General features: G+C 43.1%; 1 protein-coding gene and 1 long non-coding RNA gene across 2 annotated transcripts; both read left to right on the forward strand.

Moving 5' to 3' along the window:
• The first annotated feature begins 4,218 nt into the window (after positions 1-4,218).
• LOC142934089 (CD5 antigen-like) lies at positions 4,219-15,268 on the forward strand. Its single transcript, XM_076078492.1, has 3 exons — positions 4,219-4,315; positions 14,505-14,825; positions 14,919-15,268. The coding sequence occupies exons 1-3, from the start codon at positions 4,219-4,221 to the stop codon at positions 15,266-15,268; spliced, it is 768 nt and encodes a 255-aa protein (XP_075934607.1).
• Positions 15,269-18,110: 2,842 nt separating this feature from the next.
• On the forward strand, positions 18,111-20,137 carry LOC142933910 (uncharacterized). Its single transcript, XR_012947638.1, has 3 exons — positions 18,111-18,467; positions 19,370-19,450; positions 19,994-20,137. It is a non-coding gene; the product is annotated as an uncharacterized LOC142933910 (long non-coding RNA).
• The last annotated feature ends 238 nt before the right edge of the window (positions 20,138-20,375 follow it).

The following is a 20,375-nucleotide window of genomic DNA, read 5'->3' on the forward strand; positions in this document are numbered from 1 at the left end:
GCAGGGAGGCAGGCAGAGAGGCAGGCAGAGAGGCAGGCACAGAGGCAGGCAGGGAGGCAGGCAGAGAGGCAGGCAGAGAGGCAGGCAGGGAGGCAGGCAGAGAGGCAGGCACAGAGGCAGGCAGGGAGGCAGGCAGAGAGGCAGGGAGGCAGGGAGGCAGGCAGAGAGGCAGGCAGAGAGGCAGTCAGAGAGGCAGGCAGGCAGGGAGGCAGGCAGAGAGGCAGGCAGAGAGGCAGGCAGGGAGGCAGGCAGGGAGGCAGGCAGAGAGGCAGAGAGGCAGGCAGAGAGGCAGGCAGAGAGGCAGGCAGGCAGAGAGACAGAGAGGCAGGCAGAGAGGCAGGCAGGCAGAGAGGCAGGCAGGCAGGCAGGCAGAGAGGCAGGCAGAGAGGCAGGCAGGGAGGCAGGCAGAGAGGCAGGCAGGGAGGCAGGCAGAGAGGCAGGCAGGGAGGCAGGCAGAGAGGCAGGCAGAGAGGCAGGCACAGAGGCAGGCAGGGAGGCAGGCAGAGAGGCAGGCAGAGAGGCAGGCAGGGAGGCAGGCAGAGAGGCAGGCACAGAGGCAGGCAGGGAGGCAGGCAGAGAGGCAGGGAGGCAGGGAGGCAGGCAGAGAGGCAGGCAGGGAGGCAGGCAGGGAGGCAGGCAGAGAGGCAGGCAGAGAGGCAGGCAGGCAAGGAGAGAGGCAGGCAGGCAGAGAGACAGAGAGGCAGGCAGGCAGGCAGGCAGGGAGAGAGGCAGGCAGGCAGAGAGGCAGGCAGAGAGGCAGGCAGGCAGGCAGAGAGGCAGAGAGGCAGGCAGGTAGGCAGAGAGGCAGAGAGGCAGGCAGGTAGGCAGAGAGGCAGAGAGGCAGGCAGGCAGGCAGGCGGAGAGGCAGGCAGGCATGCAGAGAGGCAGGCAGGCAGGCAGGTAGGGAGGGTCCGTCTACGTGTTAGTCATCTGTTTTACCGTTAATTCGGAAAAACCAAAATACTCGTTTTTCGTTTCAAACCAAAAACGGGAAAACGGAAATTGGCCTTCGTATTTCCATTTTTGGTTCTGAATTCAAAAATGGAAAAACCAAGAACCAAAGTCAAATAACGAGCCGTATTTCGTTTTTGCAAATCCCTCTTTTGTTTTTTCCTTTAAAACGAGACACAGAGCACAACAGGTAACCCGGAAAGAAGAATATTTCAAAATAAAAGTGAAGGCATTAGAACAGGCATGGGCAAACTACAGCCCGCAGGCCGGATAAGGCCCGTTGGGCGTTTTAATCGGCCTGTCAAATATTGTTACAAAATTGTCCATATTATAATTAAGACTAGGGTTGGGTGGTATACCGGTTTTAACTTCGCGTATGATATGAATTCTTCACACACCATTATACCGGTGCATATCCGAAACAACTGCTGTCTGCTTTCAACAGACAGCTAAATGTATTCTTTACTGTTAATGTATAGCGGTCAGCGCTAGTTGTCTTATATGTATTGAGAGGGAACCCTAGTCATGGTCATAACTTTATAACACACCAATTAACAACCCACAACTAATGCTCTTTAACAGAGAAAAACACAACAGCACACAACAGTCTGTGACACATAAACAATTTGTAACACTAATAATTGTACATTTATAAAATTTCACCGCCGAACTGCATGCTGGGTACAGCTCGCGAGCGAGCCTGCTTGCTAGCACAACAGTCTGTTGGGAGAGGGTCGTCGCTCCACTTACGTTACATTAAAGAACCGGAGATGCACCGATAGAGTTTGACACATATACAACGCTGATTACCGTGTAATATGTGTGGTATTTGTTATAAATGTACATTGGTGCAAAGAGGGTGATAATAAGCTGTACAGGGAGGGGCTTAGGACCCAGGGGAATGTAGGTGAAGGAAACAGGAAGAGACGTAAGACACGCCACACAAACAGCTGTTCACCGCTCGTCACGATCCTGTAGACCAGTGATTCTCAACTGGTGGTTCGTCGCGGACCCGTTTTCAGTGGGTTGCGGGACTTTGCTTTATGCAGCGGAGTTATTCACGCTCCTTTCCAGCATTTACGGCACTTGTTCAGCGGTGCAGGAAAAACACCGACCAATGCGTTGTAAATCACGTCACGTGATGCAGTTTAGCCAATAAAATAAGGGTATTCTGATACGTTTCCTGACTGCAGTGAGATGCACCCACACCGTGATACAGGGGGGAGAGACAAGGAAAGATATTACAGAGCAGAACTCTGATAATGTTAGATGTGACAGTCAACCATTTGTATGATCCGGTCAAAGACTCAAACTGCTAAAAAGACCACAGTCATTAACCTTTACACTAAAAACACTGTGTCGAAAATGACTGCTTAATAATTAAGTGCACGATAACATATGCATTAATGCGATAAAAAAATAAATACCTTGTAAGATCCCAGCTAACTGTTGAACACCTCAGATCTGTTCTGAGAATTGCCACAACCAAACTGACACCAAACATTGACGCACTGGTTAAAAAGGGTGACCAACAACACTGTTCCCACTGAAATTAAATTGTACTTGTAATTTATATTAGTTCACACAAACACTCCATTCATCTGCTACTGGCCCAGCCCGTCTGTCAAATTTTAAAACTCAATGTGGCCCCCGAGCCAAAAAGTTTGCCCACCCCTGCATTAGAATGACCGTATGCAAGAAATTAATAAATTAATAAATAAATCTCGGCCGATGGGAGTGCGTTAGCATCAGTAGTTGACTCAGCGTCGGAAATACACGAGGGCAAAGGGCAAAACTGCCCCTATAAGAAATATCATTTTGCCCCTGATATCACTAGGAGAGGGGCAAAAAATGCCCCCGAACTTCTAAACAAATAAATCAATGGAGCGCTTCTTAATCAGACCTGTGACTGCGAGACTGCGGTCAACTCAGCAGACACTTAAATTTTAGTGCACCTATATTCTGAAATTCACGGTAAACTCATTCAAACGGCGCAGATCGGGAGCGAGCAAAGGACTTTGAAAGTTAACGGAAAGATTAACATGAGACAACATCCGGTTCCTTCAGACGAACATCCGGTTTTCAGAATAAGATGCCAACAAAGTCTACATATTGCATAATGGAAATGAGATTAAATGAATTATATTCACATTAAGTATAAAACATGCTACCTGCATACATGCTAAGGTAAAATACACCTAAATTGTGCGCAAAGTGTCTTTATTCTTTGATTTGAGGGTTGCTGGAAATCAATAATACCTGACTGACAGTCAATTAAGATAAAATCTGTAGACTACTGCCTAATAGTCTTATTATTGCCATTTGATGACAATTGCTCATATACTGTAAGCCTAAATAAGTATATTTATTATTTTGAACAAAGGTTAAATGTTATTTCACAAGTTTTAAAAAGTGCCCCCAATATTTTGAAAATGCCCCTGGATTTCAGGCAATGGGGGCAAAAATTGCCCCCTAAACATTTCCTACACTGAGTTGACTACATGCTGTTTAATGTTAATGTATCTATGTACACAGCAATAATTAAGTTTTAGATTAATCGGTGCATTGTTTGATGCAATACAGTTCGTGATATAGTTTAATCAAAGTCATTTTCGTGTTCACAGTTGTAGGCACTGATATTTTTCCACCGTATTGTGCTGTTGATTTAGTGAACGTGAAGTAGATGCAAAGTCAAAGTGTTTACCATTTTTACCAGTAGATGACAGTATACAGTTGTGTGAAAACGTGTTTGCCCCCTTCCTGATTACTTATTTTTTTGCATGTTTGTCACACTTAAATGTTTCAGATCATCAAACAAATTTAAATATTAGACAAAGATAACACAAGTAAACACAAAATGCAGTTTTTAAATGAAGGTTTTTATTATTAAGGGGGGAAAAAATCCAAACCTCCATGGCCCTGTGTGAAAAAGTGATTTTAAAACAATTATAAAGAGAATGTAACTCTTTCCTATATTTATATTTGTCTAGCTCTATAGATCTATAGTTCTATGGTTCTATACTTCCATGAGCCCACATGCTGTACAGGACAATAACTGAATAGATTGGTGTTCGACCAAAGTGAGAACAAGACACCAGAGTGAAGAAGTGTCTGATCCACTGGTCACACTGGAAACATGGTGGACAGAAGAAGCTGATCATGTGACAGAGACTCTTCTCTGTAAAACTAAAGACAGATAAGCCATCAGTAAAGCTCCACCTCTTCCTGTACGCAGATATACACCGAGGACAGCACACAGACACAGAGATGGACAAAGAGACGTTCAGAGAGACGGTCAGAGAGACGGTCTACCTGGACGTCATGGATCACCTGTTGATGCTGCTGCTGTTGCTGTGGAGCTCAGGTAGGACTCTGATTTAGAGAAGATGTGTTTTATTACAATATTACTGTTGTATCTTTAAATCAGAGAACACATACACACACGCACACATACACACACACAACACCTCAACAAGACAATCACAATGGGGACTTTTATTGTGAAGCACTCAAAGGAAACACAATGTATTCATCACTGAGTACTGAGAGACAATCATGACTCGCTGCCTCTGATTGGCTGAACCATTTTAAACCTTTTTCTATGCTGCCTGATAATAATCAATATAATATGTTGTTATTATGTCTTCTTAACTTTGGACATTTCTCTTTTTTTAGCCCCTCCCCTCAGGATGGTCTGCCTTCTGAGGGAAGCCCTTGTTAATAAGAATTTAAATTTAAAAAATAAAACATTTCTTGTTTGTCGTATTGTCACAAAATATATGACCCTTTAATTCACTCTTCTGCGATTGGCTGAAACAGAAGGAGATGTCGAAAACACAGTGTAACAGACTCTTGTTACCACCGTGGGTCCACTTGAGCTAGAGCTACAAAAAAGTCAATCAGACCCCTAAGCTCCGCCTACTTAGATTTTCCGCCATATTGAATTTAGTGTAAAACACATTTCTCTGAACTCCTCCTACATGCTTAGTCCCATTACTACCAAATTTGCTGTGGATCATTACTGGATCTACGTCATCAAAAGTCAACAAAAGCTTTTTGATATCTCTTTTCGTTTACAAGATATGTACCAATAAACTTCTTAGGGGCGTGGCTTAAAATCAATACATATAACTTCTCAACCGTTTGTCCTAAAATTACCAGATTTTCAGCATATGTGCACATTGCATCCTCTAACATACCCTGAGATTTATTTTGCATTCAACAACTAGGGGGCGCTACAGTAAGCCCTCGAATTTGTGCTTTTTGTCACTTTTTGCAGATTTCAGCCTTCGCACTTTAACAGACTCCTCCTACAGATTTTAAGCGATCAACTTCTACTTTGGTCAGGATGCTCTTAAGACCTTTGTGATTAAAAGTTATCAAAATCGAGAGTTTTCATCAAAGAACCTTGACGTGGCGGCCATTTTGCCTCGTTGTTTATGAAAAAATAAGTTCTTATAAGTTGTTATAACTCCAAGGTACATTATCCAATCCGCACAAAACTTCTTTTCGATGAAGCTACTTCAAGCCTAAACATACTTCAATTGAAAAAAATTCAATAATTCATAGCGCCGCCTACTGGCTAAAGGAAATGTCATATTGTATACTTTTAATTATTCCTCCTAGCCAGGTGACCTGATGAGTCTAAAATTTGGTAAGGATAGCCTTAAGACATTGATGATGCCTCATCATGAATTCTGTGAGTTTTCGTTGAACGCTGTTGCCGTGGCGACGCATAGTTTGCCATGAAAAAGGAAGCTGATGGTTTAGTGGGTTGGGATGCTCAAAAACTCATGGAACTTTGTACATGTGTCGCAGGTCATTGGAAGAAATAGTTTATATGATTTTTTTTATTGGTCGTTTTAAATTGCCTCTATAGCGCCCCCTACAATATTTCAAAAGAGCAGCCCCAGCGCCGCCTACTCTACAAAAAAGCCAATCAGAACCCTAAGCTCCGCCTACCAAAATTTTCCTCCATTTTGAATTTTGTGAAAAACACATTTTGGCAAACTCCTCCTACACGCTGTGTCTGATTGGTACCAAATTGACTGTGGATCAGTATTGGATCTATATAATCAAAAGTTACTAAAAGCTAATTGATATGTCATTGTATTAAGAATATATGGACCAATGAACTTCATAGGGCGTGGCCTTCTACAGCAATATATATAACTTCAAAACCATATGGCCTATCATCACGAAATCTGTAGCATATGTTCACATTGTGTCCTGTAACATGCCCTCAAATTTTCATTCCATACAACCACTAGGGGGCGATGCAGTAATACTCCCATTTCTTTGCATTTTTAGGCATTTTTCATCGTTTTCAGGCATTGTACTTTAACGAACTCCTCCCACAGAATTTATACGATCAACTTCAAATTTGGTCAAGATGATCTAAAGACATTAATGATGAAAAGTTACTAAAATGGTCTACTGACATTGAACGACCTTCGTTTTATGTGACGCCCATGTCACGCACATTTCGTGCTGTTCGCCATGAAAGAGGAAGTTGTTGTAACTCCAAGATACTTTATTCAACCTGCCCCAAAATTGTTATGCATGATGCTGGTCCAGGCCTGAGCACATTTCCATGGCAATATTTTCACAAAGTCATAGCGCCACCTACTGGCAAAAGGAAATGACAAGCTTTATACTTTCATGTACTCCGACTAGGAAGTTACCTAGATCAGTCTCAAATGTGGTAAGGTAATTTGTAAGACATTGATGACGCTTCATCATGAATATTGTGAGTTGTTGTTAAACGCTGTTGCCGTGGCAACGCGTCATTCGCCATGAAAAATGAAGCTTATTTTTCTGTGACTTAGGATGCTCGACAAGCCTTGGAACTTTGCACAGGTGTCATAGGTGATGGAAATAAATATTTCATATGGCTTTTTGGCTTGACCCTTTCAAATTGCCTCGATAGCGCCCCCTACAAATATTCAAAATCGCAGCCCCAGCGCTACGTTTGACCTACATGTATGACATTTGGTCAGATCCACTTCAAATTTGGTCAGTATAATCTAAAGACCTTTGCTATTAAAAGTTACTCAAAGCTTTACGTTTGATGGAATGGCGTAGCCGTGGCGGCCATTTTACGTGATTCGCTGTTAAACAACAACCTGATGTAACTCCACAAAACGCAGCCCCAGCACTACGTTTGACCTACATGTATGAAATTTGGTAGGAACATGTATCACATGAAGATTTTAAAAAAGTGTATTGGGATAATGCTCTAAAATTAACAGGAAGTCGGCCATTTTAATTTTTGTGTGAATTTTCCCTTGATTTCTAGTCGCTATACTTTAACAAACTCCTCCTAGAGACTTTTGTCAGATCCTTTTCAAATTTGGTCAGTACAATCAAAAGACCTTTACAATTAAAAGATACTCAAAGCTTTATGTTTGATGGAATGGCGTAGCCGTGGCGTGGCGGCCATTGTACGTGATTCGCCATTAAACAACAAGCTGATATAACTCCACTGGACTTGCTCAAATCTGTCCCAAACTTGCCTTACTTGACGACAGTCATGGCCTGAGGATGTCTACAAGCCAATTTTCACTCAAAGTCATAGCACCACCTACTGGCAACAGGAAGACAGCATTATGTGACAAACTAAATCCGATTTACATGACATTTACATGATGTGGTCTTTACTTGATGTAGAGCAACATAATGCATGTTTGCGTGTGTTCTCTAGCGCCCCATAGTGGATACAGGAACTGGTGGAATATTTTCACTACATAATTTCCAGCGTCACACAGTCCAAGCATTAAAAATACGTCTAACTTGTGCGCACGATGGTCGCAGATATGTATGGCCGCGTCTGCCGGCATCCCTCCAGTATCCCCGAGACGCAGGAAGGTGCGAAGACCCGTACATCGCTGCTTGCAGCTTTAATTATTCTCGGCCGTGCGCTCTCCTGCCGTGCCCCCGAGCGCACCGCCGTATATGCTTTGGTGAGGATTAGTGGTGTAACGGATCACGGATCGATCCGTGATCACCCCTCACGGTTCGGATCACTTGTGAACTGCGGATCAACTGAGTATTTTTTTTTTTTTATAGTGTAATCATCATAGTGTGTAATAAAGTTTTACTGCTGGTGTTCCTTTTCAAGTAACAAGTCCCTGAATATCAATTTAAAGTGTCAGTGAACAGATATAAAGCAGTAGTGTGTTCACGTGAACGAAGCGTGTCAAGAGTATTTAACGGTGAAAGTCATGGCGAGCGGAGGAGCGGAGGAACTTGAGAGGCCACCGGCGTCTTATAAGTCGCAAGTTTGGGAGCATTTTGGCTTCCCTGTAAATTATAATGACGGGGTAAGCGTGGTAGACAAAACCATTACGGTATGTAGGCATTGTTTACATAGAAAGCCATACGAACGTACATCGAGCATGGCCTATGAAGGCAAATCACTGTCAAAATCCGAGAGCGCAAATGAGATCCATTGAAAATCAAACACCCGCGCATGTATTTTACTTTGACGAGCGATTTTACATCACTCCGCGAGCAAAATTTCGTCTCGTGCGAGCAGAATTTACTCTGGCGCGAGCAAAAGTCGCTCACGAAGCTTAAACCTGCTCGCTAGTCTTTTATCTGCTCGCTCGTGAGCAGTTTTTCTTTTTGACAGTAAGTGGGCGGACCCAGTCGCCATTGTATCTCTACATCTAATTGGTTACAATCCTCGTCTTGGGATAGACCGGATATCATAGTCAGTTTAGTTAAAACAGTGTAAGCCAGCGCCGGTCTGCTCTGCTTTCTTTCTTTTTCACTTTTTTGATGCTGTAGACACTTGCTGTTTTTTTTCTTTCAGTATTGATTAAAGGAAGAGGGTATCAAGTCAACATAATTCATGTTGCACTTAAACAGAATTGAGTATTCCTGAATGTTTTATTTTGATTTATTTATTTAATTTTGTTTCAAATTGGATACCTTCAATATTTTTGTTTTTATGTGAGACTATAGCCCACAATTCTTTGCTTTCAGTGTTCTTGAACTTCTTTACTTAATAAATGGAAAGCAAAGTTATATTCGACTCCTCCCCTTCTCTTTGCTGATCCGAAAAATGATCCGAACCATGACTCCTGAATCCTAGTGAGGATGGTCTGTCGTATTCTCCGTCGCCCTGCCAGCCTGTCTCCTGCTCACTTCTCTCTCGCGCGCCTCCGTCCCTAATGTTTATATACGAGAGAGACAATCAAGGATTGGTTTCACCTGTGGCTAGCCCAGGCATGGGCAAACTACGGCCCGTTGGGCGTTTTAATCCGGCCCGTCAAATATTGGTACAAAATTGTCAATACTATAATAAAGACTAGGGGTGGGCAGTATCTGCTTTCAACAGGCTGCTAAATGTATTCTTAGCCGATAATGCTCTGCGGTCAGCGCTAGTTCTCTTATATGTATTGAGAGGGAACCCTATGGTCATAACTTTATAACACAACAATTAACAACCCACAACTAACGCTCTTTAACAGAGAAAAACACCACAGCACACAGACATGTGTCTGTGACACATAAACAATTTGTAACACCAATAATTGTACATTTATAAAATTTCACCGCCGAACTGCATGCTGAGTACAGCTCGCTCGCGAGCCTGCTTGCTAGCACAACAGTCTGCTAACAGCTTGGAGAGGCTCCGCCGCTCCAGTAACGTTACATTAAAGAACAGAACAGAGCGATGCAGGATGAACAAAGACAGACCGGAGATGCACCGATAGAGTTTGACACATATACAACGCTGATTACCGTGTAATATGTGTGGTATTTGTTATAAATGTACATTGGTGCAAAGAGGGTGATAAGAAGCTGTACAGGGAGGGGCTTAGGACCCAGGGGAATGTGGGTGAAGGAAACAGGAAGAGACGGAAGACACGCCACACAAACAGCTGTTCACCGCTCGTCATGATCCTGTAAACCAGTGATTCTCAACTGGTGGTTCGTCGCGGACCCGTTTTCAGTGGGTCGCTGAACTTTGCTTCATGCAGCGGAGTTATTCACGCTCCTTTCCGGCACTTGTTCAGCGGTGCAGGAAAAACACCGACCAATGCGTTGTAAATCATGTCACGTGATGCAGTTTAGCCAATAAAATAAGGGTATTCTGATATGTTTCCTGACGCCAGTGAGATGTACCCACACCGTGACACAGGGGGGAGAGACAAGGAAAGACATTACAGAGCAGAGCTCTGATAATGTTAGATGTGACAGTCAAATATTTGTATGATCTGGTCAAAGAATCAAACTGCTAAAAAGACCACAGTCATTAACCTTTACACTAAAAACACTGTCAAAAATGACTGCTTAATAATTAAGTGCACAATTAAATATGCATTAATGCGATAAAAAAATACCGTGTAAGATCCCAGCTAACTGATGAACACCTCAGATCTGTTCTGAGAATTGCCACAACCAAACTGACACCAAATGTTGACGCACTGGTTAAAAAGGGTGACCAACAACACTGTTCCCACTGAAATTAAATTTTACATGTAATTTACATTAGTTCACACAAACACTCCATTCATCTGCTACTGGCCCGGCCCGTCTGTCAAATTTTAAAACTCAATGTGGCCCCCGAGCCAAAAAGTTTGCCCACCCTGGGCTAGCCCCTTCCCGGCACCGTTCCATGAACCGCTCCCCCACTCTGTCCCCTCTGCAGCTGCGCCCAAACACGCCCTGCCACCACACAGTCTTGTTTTTTAATGCAGGTTCAACTGTCTGAATATTAATGTAACAACATCACAATAGGTTTTTGGTGAAAATTGCAAATACATTTCTATTATATTTACTTAAAACAACAAATATGTGTCTATTTCTCCAGGACTCCAGGCTGAAGGAACTCACACATCAACAGGTAAATAGAGAAAGAAAAGAGAAATAAAGAACCAGTGAAGCAGAATCAGCATTCAAGTTTTAGTTTGATATTTTATTAATTAAATTAATTTCTTTACTGACGACTCTCTTGTTTCTACGAAGGGCTACTTGTTTACGAAGGGCTACTTGTTTGATACAAACTTCCTGAATAACAAAGTTGCACAGATCACCTTCACAGATCATGTGAAGAGACTGATCACATGTCAATGTTAATTATTCCTCACAATAATTATTAACAATGATTGTGTATTTTGTTCAAAATCGCACCTGTTATATTTTTGTAAAAATTATCACTTCTAAAAAAAAAAATATTTGTTTATACAAATTATCAGTTATGTAAGATAAAAAATCAACTCTTTCACATTTTTAAATGAATTTAAAAATCCTATTACATTAGTACTAATCACCACATTTTGGGAAATCTGGGTCAACTTTGCATTGCGCAATGAAGCCTGCATGCCGGCCTGTAGTCTGTAGTCACCAGCTTTTTTTTGGGTACCTTTTTCTCCACGAAGAAACTAGTAAAAAGTATTGTCTATAGCTGAGGGGGGGATCCAACCCTCCGAGGCATGCGGGCGTCTTTGAGCGCCTGCGTTCAAACCTCTAGTCTGGGCCTTTTCGATCGTACTGCGTTGCCTCGCCTCTACCCCCGCCACCCACGAGTTGTTGCCCCGCGGCCTGTTCCGAGGCGATCGCGGCGGGGGCGGCGCGTCTGGTGCCAACGGGAAGCGCCCGCAATTCGGAACCTGAAAACCTAGTGCGGTGCGTCGGCCTCTTCCTTTTAAAATCTACATGAATGCAAGCGTTTTTGATTCAAAAAGAACAGAAACTACAATTTTTAGACGGAGCTCCATGGGGACCTAGTGCTATTTTTAGAACATGCCTTGCGGGCGACTCACATGGTCCCTGCGGGCGACCAGGTGCCCGCGGGCACCGTGTTGGCTACCTCTGGTGTAGATGTTATAAAGTAGTGGGGCCAGCACACTACCTTGAGGTAGGCCATTCCGTTGCTGTCGCCAGTGACTGCTTGTTATTCAGGACAACAAAGAAGAGCCTGTCATTCAGAAGGGCTTCAATGAGGTCTGTGAGTGCCAGGTCTTTTGTCAACTCCAAGATCTTTTTTAGGAGGAGGCAATGGTTCACAGTGTCATATGCGGCAGACAGATCAACAAAGACTATTACCAGTCCTTTCTGGAATCCGTTCTCAATGTGATGAGTGAGGTTCAGAAGTTGGCTTGTTGTAGATTTGCCAGGTCGGAATCTGGCTTGTTGAGGTATGATGGCTGGTTCAGCAACAGGGGCAAGCCTGTTGAGAATCAAGCGTTCAAACAGCTTGTAGAGGTGGCATAGCAGAGAGATTGGGCGGAAGCTCTTTGCATGCGCTGGGTCTTTTCCTGGTTTGAGAAGGGCAATAATCCTGGTTTTCCTCCAGATTTTTGGGATGTTTTTTGTCAGCATGCACTTATTCATCAGCTCGAGGATCCATTTCCTCATCAGAGGTCCAAAATGCTTGATCTCTTCAGTGAAAATGTTATCCAGTCTGATGGCTTTGCCGGTTTTAAAGGGTGTTGATGCTGATATTGAACTCTTCAGGGGAGAACGGCTTGGTCAGTCCCATGGTTTGGGAGTGCTTTACTCGGTCTACCTTTGGTCTTGGATGTTTAGTGGTGGGTTTCCCATTGAGCAGCAGCTGGTGCGCAACTTGGTTGGCAGTGGTCGTATACTGTTGCTGAGTTGCGGTTGATGGATTGTTGCTGATTTTTCGGATGAGGCGCCATGCTTTCTTGCTGTTCTTTGCCATATCAGTTGTCTCCAGCAGGTTTTTCCACTTCAGCTGGCAGCGTTCTGAAATGGAGGTCTGAGTCTCTCACCTACTTCGGTGGTAGTTTCAGCAAAGGGGTCAGATTCATAGAGCTGTTGGTATCGCTCGTACAGTTCGGTACTTGTAGCGTTAAGGCCCGGGATGTATTGAGTGCGGCATCCTCTTGGGATGTTCTTGCGGGCTGCTTCGTGCACAAGCTTAGTGAATTTGTCATAATTCCTGCAGTCTGCTGGGAGATGGGCAATCTTCCTTTCAAGATCTTCTTGGAAGTCAGCCCAGTTCGCTTTTCCAAAGTTGAATCTTCTTCGGAATGGGACTGTGGCTGGGGTTATTGCAGCGTTGACTGTGATGCCGATGGGATGGTGTTGGGTCCTTGGCAGTAGCTCCAAGACCAGCTTTTTGCTTAATCCGGCGATCTTGTGGCTGACAAACACAATATCATGGTTGTAACCTGCTCTCCATCATCCGCTGGAAGGAATTTGGTTGTCTTGCGTCGTGGATCAGATTAAGCTGGTAGTTTTCGGCCCACATTTCCACTGCATCTCCATCTTCGTTGTTGTTGGCATATCCCCATTGCATGCTGTGGCTGTGGTAACTCCTCTGAGCTCAGTGGTTAGGACTTCAATGTTGTTTTCATCGCTCTTTGATGTTGATTCAGCGAATGTCCCATTTTTTGCTAGCATGATGCTGCCATATTTCTCATGTGGTGTTTCTATGAGGGTGGTCATACCTTCCACACGGGGGCGATGGTTTTTTGGTCCGCGGTGGGTTTCCTGTAGGCAGAGAATATCGCACTGGTATTCTTTGCAGAGTTTTGCAACAAGTTCTTCTTAAGTTGCACACAGTCCTTCAACATTGAGAGATATGATGGTCAGTGCTGGCCTTGGAGGCGGGCATTGGCCTCTCTTCCTGCTCCGGACTGGAGGGCTGCTGTCATTTGTTGAGCATCTGGACATCATTGTCTTTCACTTGGCTTCAAATGTTTTCGCCACTATTTACGGTAATAGTTATTCCGTTGAACAGGGGAACACCAAGAAAATGAAGCAGTTACGGTTTGGACAGCACCTAAAACTTCTGACGAAGCAGCCTGACCATATTTATCAGATTGACAAAACGGTCCGGTCTTTACCTTGATTGTTGAGCGGCTTGAAGTAAATGAATGCGGAGCGCATGAAGCTGCAGCCACGAGGAGCCGGCGCTGAGGACATGAGCTTAGGGATTTTTGGCCCTGTGGCGTGCATGGATCGTTTTCTGGATTTAGCCGGAGAATGCGTGGTGCCGAACAGGTTGTTACCTGCACAGAGTGACCCGGAGTAACCGGTGAGATTCCCGGCAGGGAAATGAGAGGAGGAAGATGCTTTCTCTGCTGAGAAACTGGTCGTCGGCTTGCTCCTAAAAACGAGACGGGAAAAAGGTAACGTGGACGTTTTCCGATCGCGTCGGATCATAATGAAAACACACAGACACCGGGCTGATGGAGAGCGCGCGTAACAGCAACCTGAACGTCATGGAGGGTTGCATAACAGCAGCATGAACGTACTGAAGGAAGAGAGACAATCAGATTTAGGAGAGACAGCAGAAAGATGATAGGCTAACGATGTAATTGTGTCGTTGTGCTATTGGATAGAGAGACCAGCTGATGTAGACAGCTGATATCATGATTGACAGCCCCGAACCATAACAGCAAGGAAATAATGAGTGTGCATGCACGAGGAGTGATAGCAGATGTATGAGAAATAAACTACGGGCTTAGGCATGCAAGAGTATAGTCTTCCTGACTGAACTTACGCTAGAGCTTCATTTAGTGTCTGATGTCTTTTATCTCGCTCTCTTTCATCTTCTATCATCTCTCCAGACTCTGTCAGGCTGGTGAATGGGACTAGTCGGTGCTCAGGCAGACTGGAGGTGAAGTCTAACCAGTCTAACCAGTCTAACCAGTGGTGGTCCTCAGTGTGTGATGACTTTGACCAGCAGGATGCAGAGGTGGTCTGTAGGGAGCTTGGCTGTAGGGCTCCTTCAGTCCTCCAGGGGGCGCTCTATGGAGAAGTGGAGGCTCCAATGTGGACCAAAGAGTTCCAGTGTGGAGGCCATGAGTCTGCTCTCCTGGACTGCAGAAGCTCAGGCTCAGATAGAAACACCTGCTCACCTGGCAAAGCTGTTGGACTCACCTGCTCAGGTAGAAGAGGAGCTGCAGCTGTGATCTGGTTCATTTCTGTTCTACTGAAACTCACTTTGTTCTTTTACTGACGACTCTCTTGTTTCTGTTCAGAACCTGTCAGGTTGGTGGGAGGAGACAGTCGCTGTGCAGGAACACTTGAGATGAAACATCAAGGAGACTGGAGACCAGTATATGGCTCTATCTGGAACCTGAAGGAAGCAGCTGTTGCCTGTAGAGATCTGGACTGTGGCTCTACTGTTTCTATCAGACGGAGAGAGTCCTCATGGAGATCTGTGTGGTTTATCAAGTCTAACTGTCTTCAGTCTGGATCTGCTCTGAGAGAGTGTTTAACATCATGTTTCACTCCCTACATCGTGGATCTTACCTGCTCAGGTAGGCCCAACAGTGACATCATCTATGTGCCAATCTACTTCATATGTTTTGGTCCAGTCCCTCCCTAACTAGATCCTGGTAATCTGTCTCTAAAACACTCTCTGAGGTGGTTCTATCTATCCCTTCATGAGCCTTCACCTGTCTCTTCCTTATTCGGTGTACCATTAGATTCCCCATTGTCTGCTTTCAAACGTGACTTGTTTGCATGTTTAACTTTACTGGCTCAGCACCTGGTGTTGCTGAAGTGGAGACATGTTTATTCATCAAGTTCAAGGCACATCTTCCGAGGTGTGGATACTTGTGTTCCATCAATAAGTCCCATAGCTCTTCATTCATGCCAGGTGTTTCCCTTGATTTGATCTCAATGTAAATGTGCAGTGAGAGAATCTCTTTCTCAGCAGCAAAGCTGTCCAGGTGAAACACTGATACTATTTAGCTCTCATTAAAGCTCTTCTTATGTTCTCATGTTGCTCCTCATAGATGTCAAGCTGCACAATGTCTTTGTCCTGATGTTTCACTTCTGTCTGCATGTGAGGAAAGTTCACAGCGTTAAAGCCTACTTGACAGCAGTTGTGTCTTTTAAACGTGTTTCCTTCACTGATCCTGTTGATGACATGTTCATCATAATCCTGCAGCTCTAAATCAGCTTCGTTGAACAGTAAAGGGAGATCTGTCACAAACACTGAATCCAAAAGCCACTGGTAGTCCCCTAGTTGTGCATCTTCTGCATGTAATGAAAGATTCAGAAAGTCTCACTGAATGTCAACAACAATGTTCCTCTGCTCAGCCATCTTACATCAGTGTGCAGCAGTAGGTCTCTGTGTTCAAAGCCCTTCTCCTCCAAGTGAGTCCAGAATACCATTCTCTGTAGAGTCCTGGTCCCAACACAACTCACAATCTTCAAGGCAACATCCCTCCCTTCTTTCATGTTGAACATCTTCCACCACAACGCTTGCTGGTGAATTCTACATGATAAAAAAGGAAGTAGAGGAAAATGTCTCTGTGTTAGTACAACATGATGAACCCAGTAGCACTAATCCGTCTCTGAGCTTCTGTGCACTGTTTCATAATGCCGCTCCAAAGTGCTCTACTTTGGTAAGACCACGCTCACATTGCAGACAAGACAGACGCTGTTCAGATTTTAGTGAACTAAAAAAGAATCCTCCTCCCAGTCTGACTAAAAATGTTGAGTTCATGATCTTTTGATATTTGTGTTTTGAGCTAACTTAGCTAGCTGGTTACTGATTATTATTATTGTAAGCGTCGTGGGTGTATGATAAAGGAATTAATCAGTCCAACACGTTTTGGGTTTTTCTCATAACTTTAGTCAAGCTTCCACGGAACCGCACCAAGTCAGATCACACTCTCCCGCTACTCTTCCTCTCCCGTCACATTATCACCATCACATCAAACCCCGTAAACAGCGCCAACTATTGGTGATAGTTGATCATCACAGGATTTCAGTCTTACACATCTTCCCCCCCCCCCTTTACAAAAGCGTCCTCGCTTCAAAATAGCTGAATTTATAAGTACAGTTATCAACTTACACTAAACACCAATATAAACAGATGTAAGTAATAAACAGAAACAACAACAAGGATTAATGTGGAAGCCCAGTAATATTCATTATGTGGGAAAAGGCTGACTCACATAAATGAGTAGAGCCGAATAATGCAGTCAAGAAGGTATCACATTTCCTCATGTTTGGGTACTTTTCCTCTGTGAGTAAGTTCCCAAACTGACCATGAGCCCTGGACTTCAGCTGAATGTCAGCCTGTAGTGTAAAAATCTCATCCTCTACTCCAGACGAGTTCAGGTGAAACAGTGTTGCAATTTTTGATGCGAGTGAATCAACCTCAAAATCTTCCCGAAATGGGTAGCACATAAATGTAGCGACTGGCTCGAGTAAAGCAAAGTCTTGAAAGCGTTTGTCAAACTCTGACAGACACTTGTCAATCTGCTGTGTAGCGCGCACTGTGCGCGCCTTCCGTTGCGTCTCCAGCTTGACGCGAGGTTTTGGAAGTTCCCCAAATCATGGCACTGCAGCTTTAGCTTCTTTAGTAGAAATAAATTGGAAGATTAACTAATTAGCTCGCCTGCGTTTTGCAGTAGCTCGCGCGGTTGACCGCGCATACGTGGTGACCCGTGTGTTAGAAAAGACAATTTTTCTCTGTATTTGAACCAAAATAAATATACTTTGATTGGACGAAATAAACAAGTAAAAATTTAACTTTTTCATTCATTTTTATTTTGAAATAATCTTATTTCCGGGTTACATGTTGTGCTCTGCGTCTCGTTTTAAAGGAAAAAACTAAAAAGGAACGAAATTCGGCTCGTTTTTGACTTTGGTTCTTGGTTTTTCCGTTTTTGAATTCAGAACCAAAAACGGAAATACGACCGCCCATTTCCGTTTTCCCGTTCTTGGTTTGAAACGAAAAACGAGAATACTTCCGTATTTCTAGGTCCGTGTACGTTTTAGTCATCTGTTTTACCGTTAATTCGGAAAAACCAAAATACGGAAATACCATGGTATTCTCGTTTTTCGTTTCAAACCAAGAACGGGAAAACGGAAATGGGCGGTCGTATTTCCGTTTTTGGTTCTGAATTCAAAAACGGAAAAACCAAGAACCAAAGTCAAATAAGGGTCCGTGTACGTTTTAGTCATCTGTTTTACCGTTAATTCGGAAAAACCAATATACGGAAATACCATGGTATTCTCGTTTTTCGTTTCAAACCAAGAACGGGAAAACGGAAATGGGCGGTCGTATTTCCGTTTTTGGTTCTGAATTCAAAAACGGAAAAACCAAGAACCAAAGTCAAATAAGGTCCGTGTACGTTTTAGTCATCTGTTTTACCGTTAATTCGGAAAAACCAAAATATGGAAATACCGTGGTATTCTCGTTTTTCGTTTCAAACCAAAAACGGAAAAACCAAAGTCAAATAACGAGCCGTATTTCGTTTTTGCAAATCCCTTTTTTGTTTTTTCCTTTAAAACGAGACGCAGAGCACAACAGGTAACCCGGAAAGAAGAATATTTCAAAATAAAAGTGAAGACGATATAATGACCGTATGCAAGAAATTAATACATTAATTAATTAATTAATCTGGGCCGATGGGAGTGCGTTAGCATCAGTAGTTGACTACATGCTGTTTAATATTCATTTATCTATGTACACAGCAATAATTAAGTTTTCGATTAATCGGTGCATTGATGTTTGATGCAATACAGTTCGTGCACTGCTGTCTGTCCACAGGTCTCAGTTTTCGGTAAGTAAGCAATTTATAACCATATGTGTGTTGTATTTGTTCTAAAACAGAGTTTTCTTTACACTTTAAAACAGTGTTTGATCGAAAAAATCATTTAGCTGACTATCAATTGTGTGTTTGCTACTTTAGCTAACGCCACAACAGCTAACGTTAGCTTAGTTGCTACTTTATCTAACGTCACAACAGCTAGCTTAGTTGTGTAGTAACATAATGTGAAGGTGATATGTATGTTAACATTAAGCTAACATGATATTGCTCTCAAGTGTAATGCTCGGTGAATTCAATTTGAGTAGCTTTTAGACTGTTTTAGTAGCGTGTGGACTTCACAAACATGCAAATGTTAATGGACTATTGAATGAGTGGCCATGCTGATTGCCAACTGTATATTCCTGACTGGTTGCAAGTGTGCTTTCAAATATTTTTAGTGTGGTAGAATTAGACAAAGCTAACTGAAATCACGTTAGTAAATGGTGTTGAAGATGCACTTAATAAACAGCAAGGGGTTAATGTTACCGTCCCTCATAATGTAAACTGAACGGTGTGACACCATAACGTTAACGTTGTATTTCAGCAGCAAGCTGCCGTTCAGTCAACACAATGACGCTGAGTCATTACAGAGCAACAGCAGCTCACTTTGTGCAAGTCTTAAGTCTGAGTTCACCAGAAGCAGGCTTCAGTAAAGTGAAGGTAATCACCAGGTTGTGCTTCATGAGAATAACTATAAGTAAAGGTAGTAGGGTCATGTAAGCAGAACTAAGATAATTAATTATTCCATTAAGAGAATGTATAATGAAGTCAGTGTATATTTTAAGGTCACCATAGGTCCTATATATATTCTAAACATGTTTTGTAATTATTGATGTTTTGAGGGATATTTCAACAACTGTAATCCTTTTATACAGGCGACAAGTGCTTTCAAGGGCGGCCATCCTCTAGGCATCCAACTTGAGGAAGATGATGGGCATCTCATTCTGAAGTATATGGTAAGTCAATGTAACCAGCCACATGTACTGTTTTGTATTACAGAAAATGTTTTAAGATCCCAATATCACTAATAGTTATAACAAGTCATTGCGACAGCACAAAAAACTCAGTTCACACCTGTTGAATAGGTATAGAACATGTCTGATTTTGGGAAAGGAAAACAATGCTGAACTTTTTTGCTTTAACTTGTCATTGTGAAGTAAATGTTGATTGCTCAGTGTAAGGGCTATAGAAAAATGACACCACGTTCCTTTTGTCTTCCCCAGCATCGTCTGCTGTTCAAGTTAAAATGTGTCAGAAATAAAGTGATGGGATTTACTAGGTTACATGTGTCACACATCAGTCATGTGAATTAGTAGAGAGTGGGAACCTCCACACCACTGGTGGTACCGCTCCATAGAGGGATGTACAGACTACTAGCAGTGTTTTAAATAATGAAGCGCATTGTATTCATATGTGAATAAGGTCTATTAATTCCTAATAGGTAGGGAGAGATCTTCCAACTGTATATTAATGTGTTCCATTGATTCTCTCATATACAGCACGCCTTGGCTGGCAGCACAGTGACGGTTTCAAAGAGGGCCTTCCTGCGGCTTAATCGATCATGACCCTTTTTTGCCAGGAGCTGGCTGCTCTGGTGTTCACAAAGGAGGTCCTTGTACTGTCCACCCTGACTGGGAAGTCTGGGAAAGTGGGACCTCCTAAAAGACAACTGGACGTTGCCAAAGTGCAGACCATAACAGGTAGGTAATTGTCTTGAGTCGTATGTAGATAATTTAAAGCTTCTGTGATTTATAAAGCAGCAGAATCACATGTTCAACACACCACCAGTGATGAAATATGTTTGACCTGCACTGGTAGGAATATTGGCATATCATATTGATATAGTTCCTCAATATTAATCCTGATTTTCTGTTCAAAAAA

The sequence above is a fragment of the Anarhichas minor genome, unplaced genomic scaffold (assembly GCF_050575085.1).
Source record: "Anarhichas minor isolate MPS153535 unplaced genomic scaffold, ASM5057508v1 ptg000006l, whole genome shotgun sequence".
Classification (NCBI taxonomy): Eukaryota; Metazoa; Chordata; class Actinopteri; order Perciformes; family Anarhichadidae; genus Anarhichas; species Anarhichas minor.

Bases quoted from the DNA above. Each gene is read 5' to 3' on its own strand.
- LOC142934089 (XM_076078492.1), top strand. From the start codon at position 4,219: ATGGACAAAGAGACGTTCAGAGAGACGGTCAGAGAGACGGTCTACCTG. The intron at 4,316-14,504 runs GTAGGACTCTGA...TCATCTCTCCAG, and splicing joins GCTGTTGCTGTGGAGCTCAG to ACTCTGTCAGGCTGGTGAAT. The intron at 14,826-14,918 runs GTAGAAGAGGAG...GTTTCTGTTCAG, and splicing joins TGTTGGACTCACCTGCTCAG to AACCTGTCAGGTTGGTGGGA.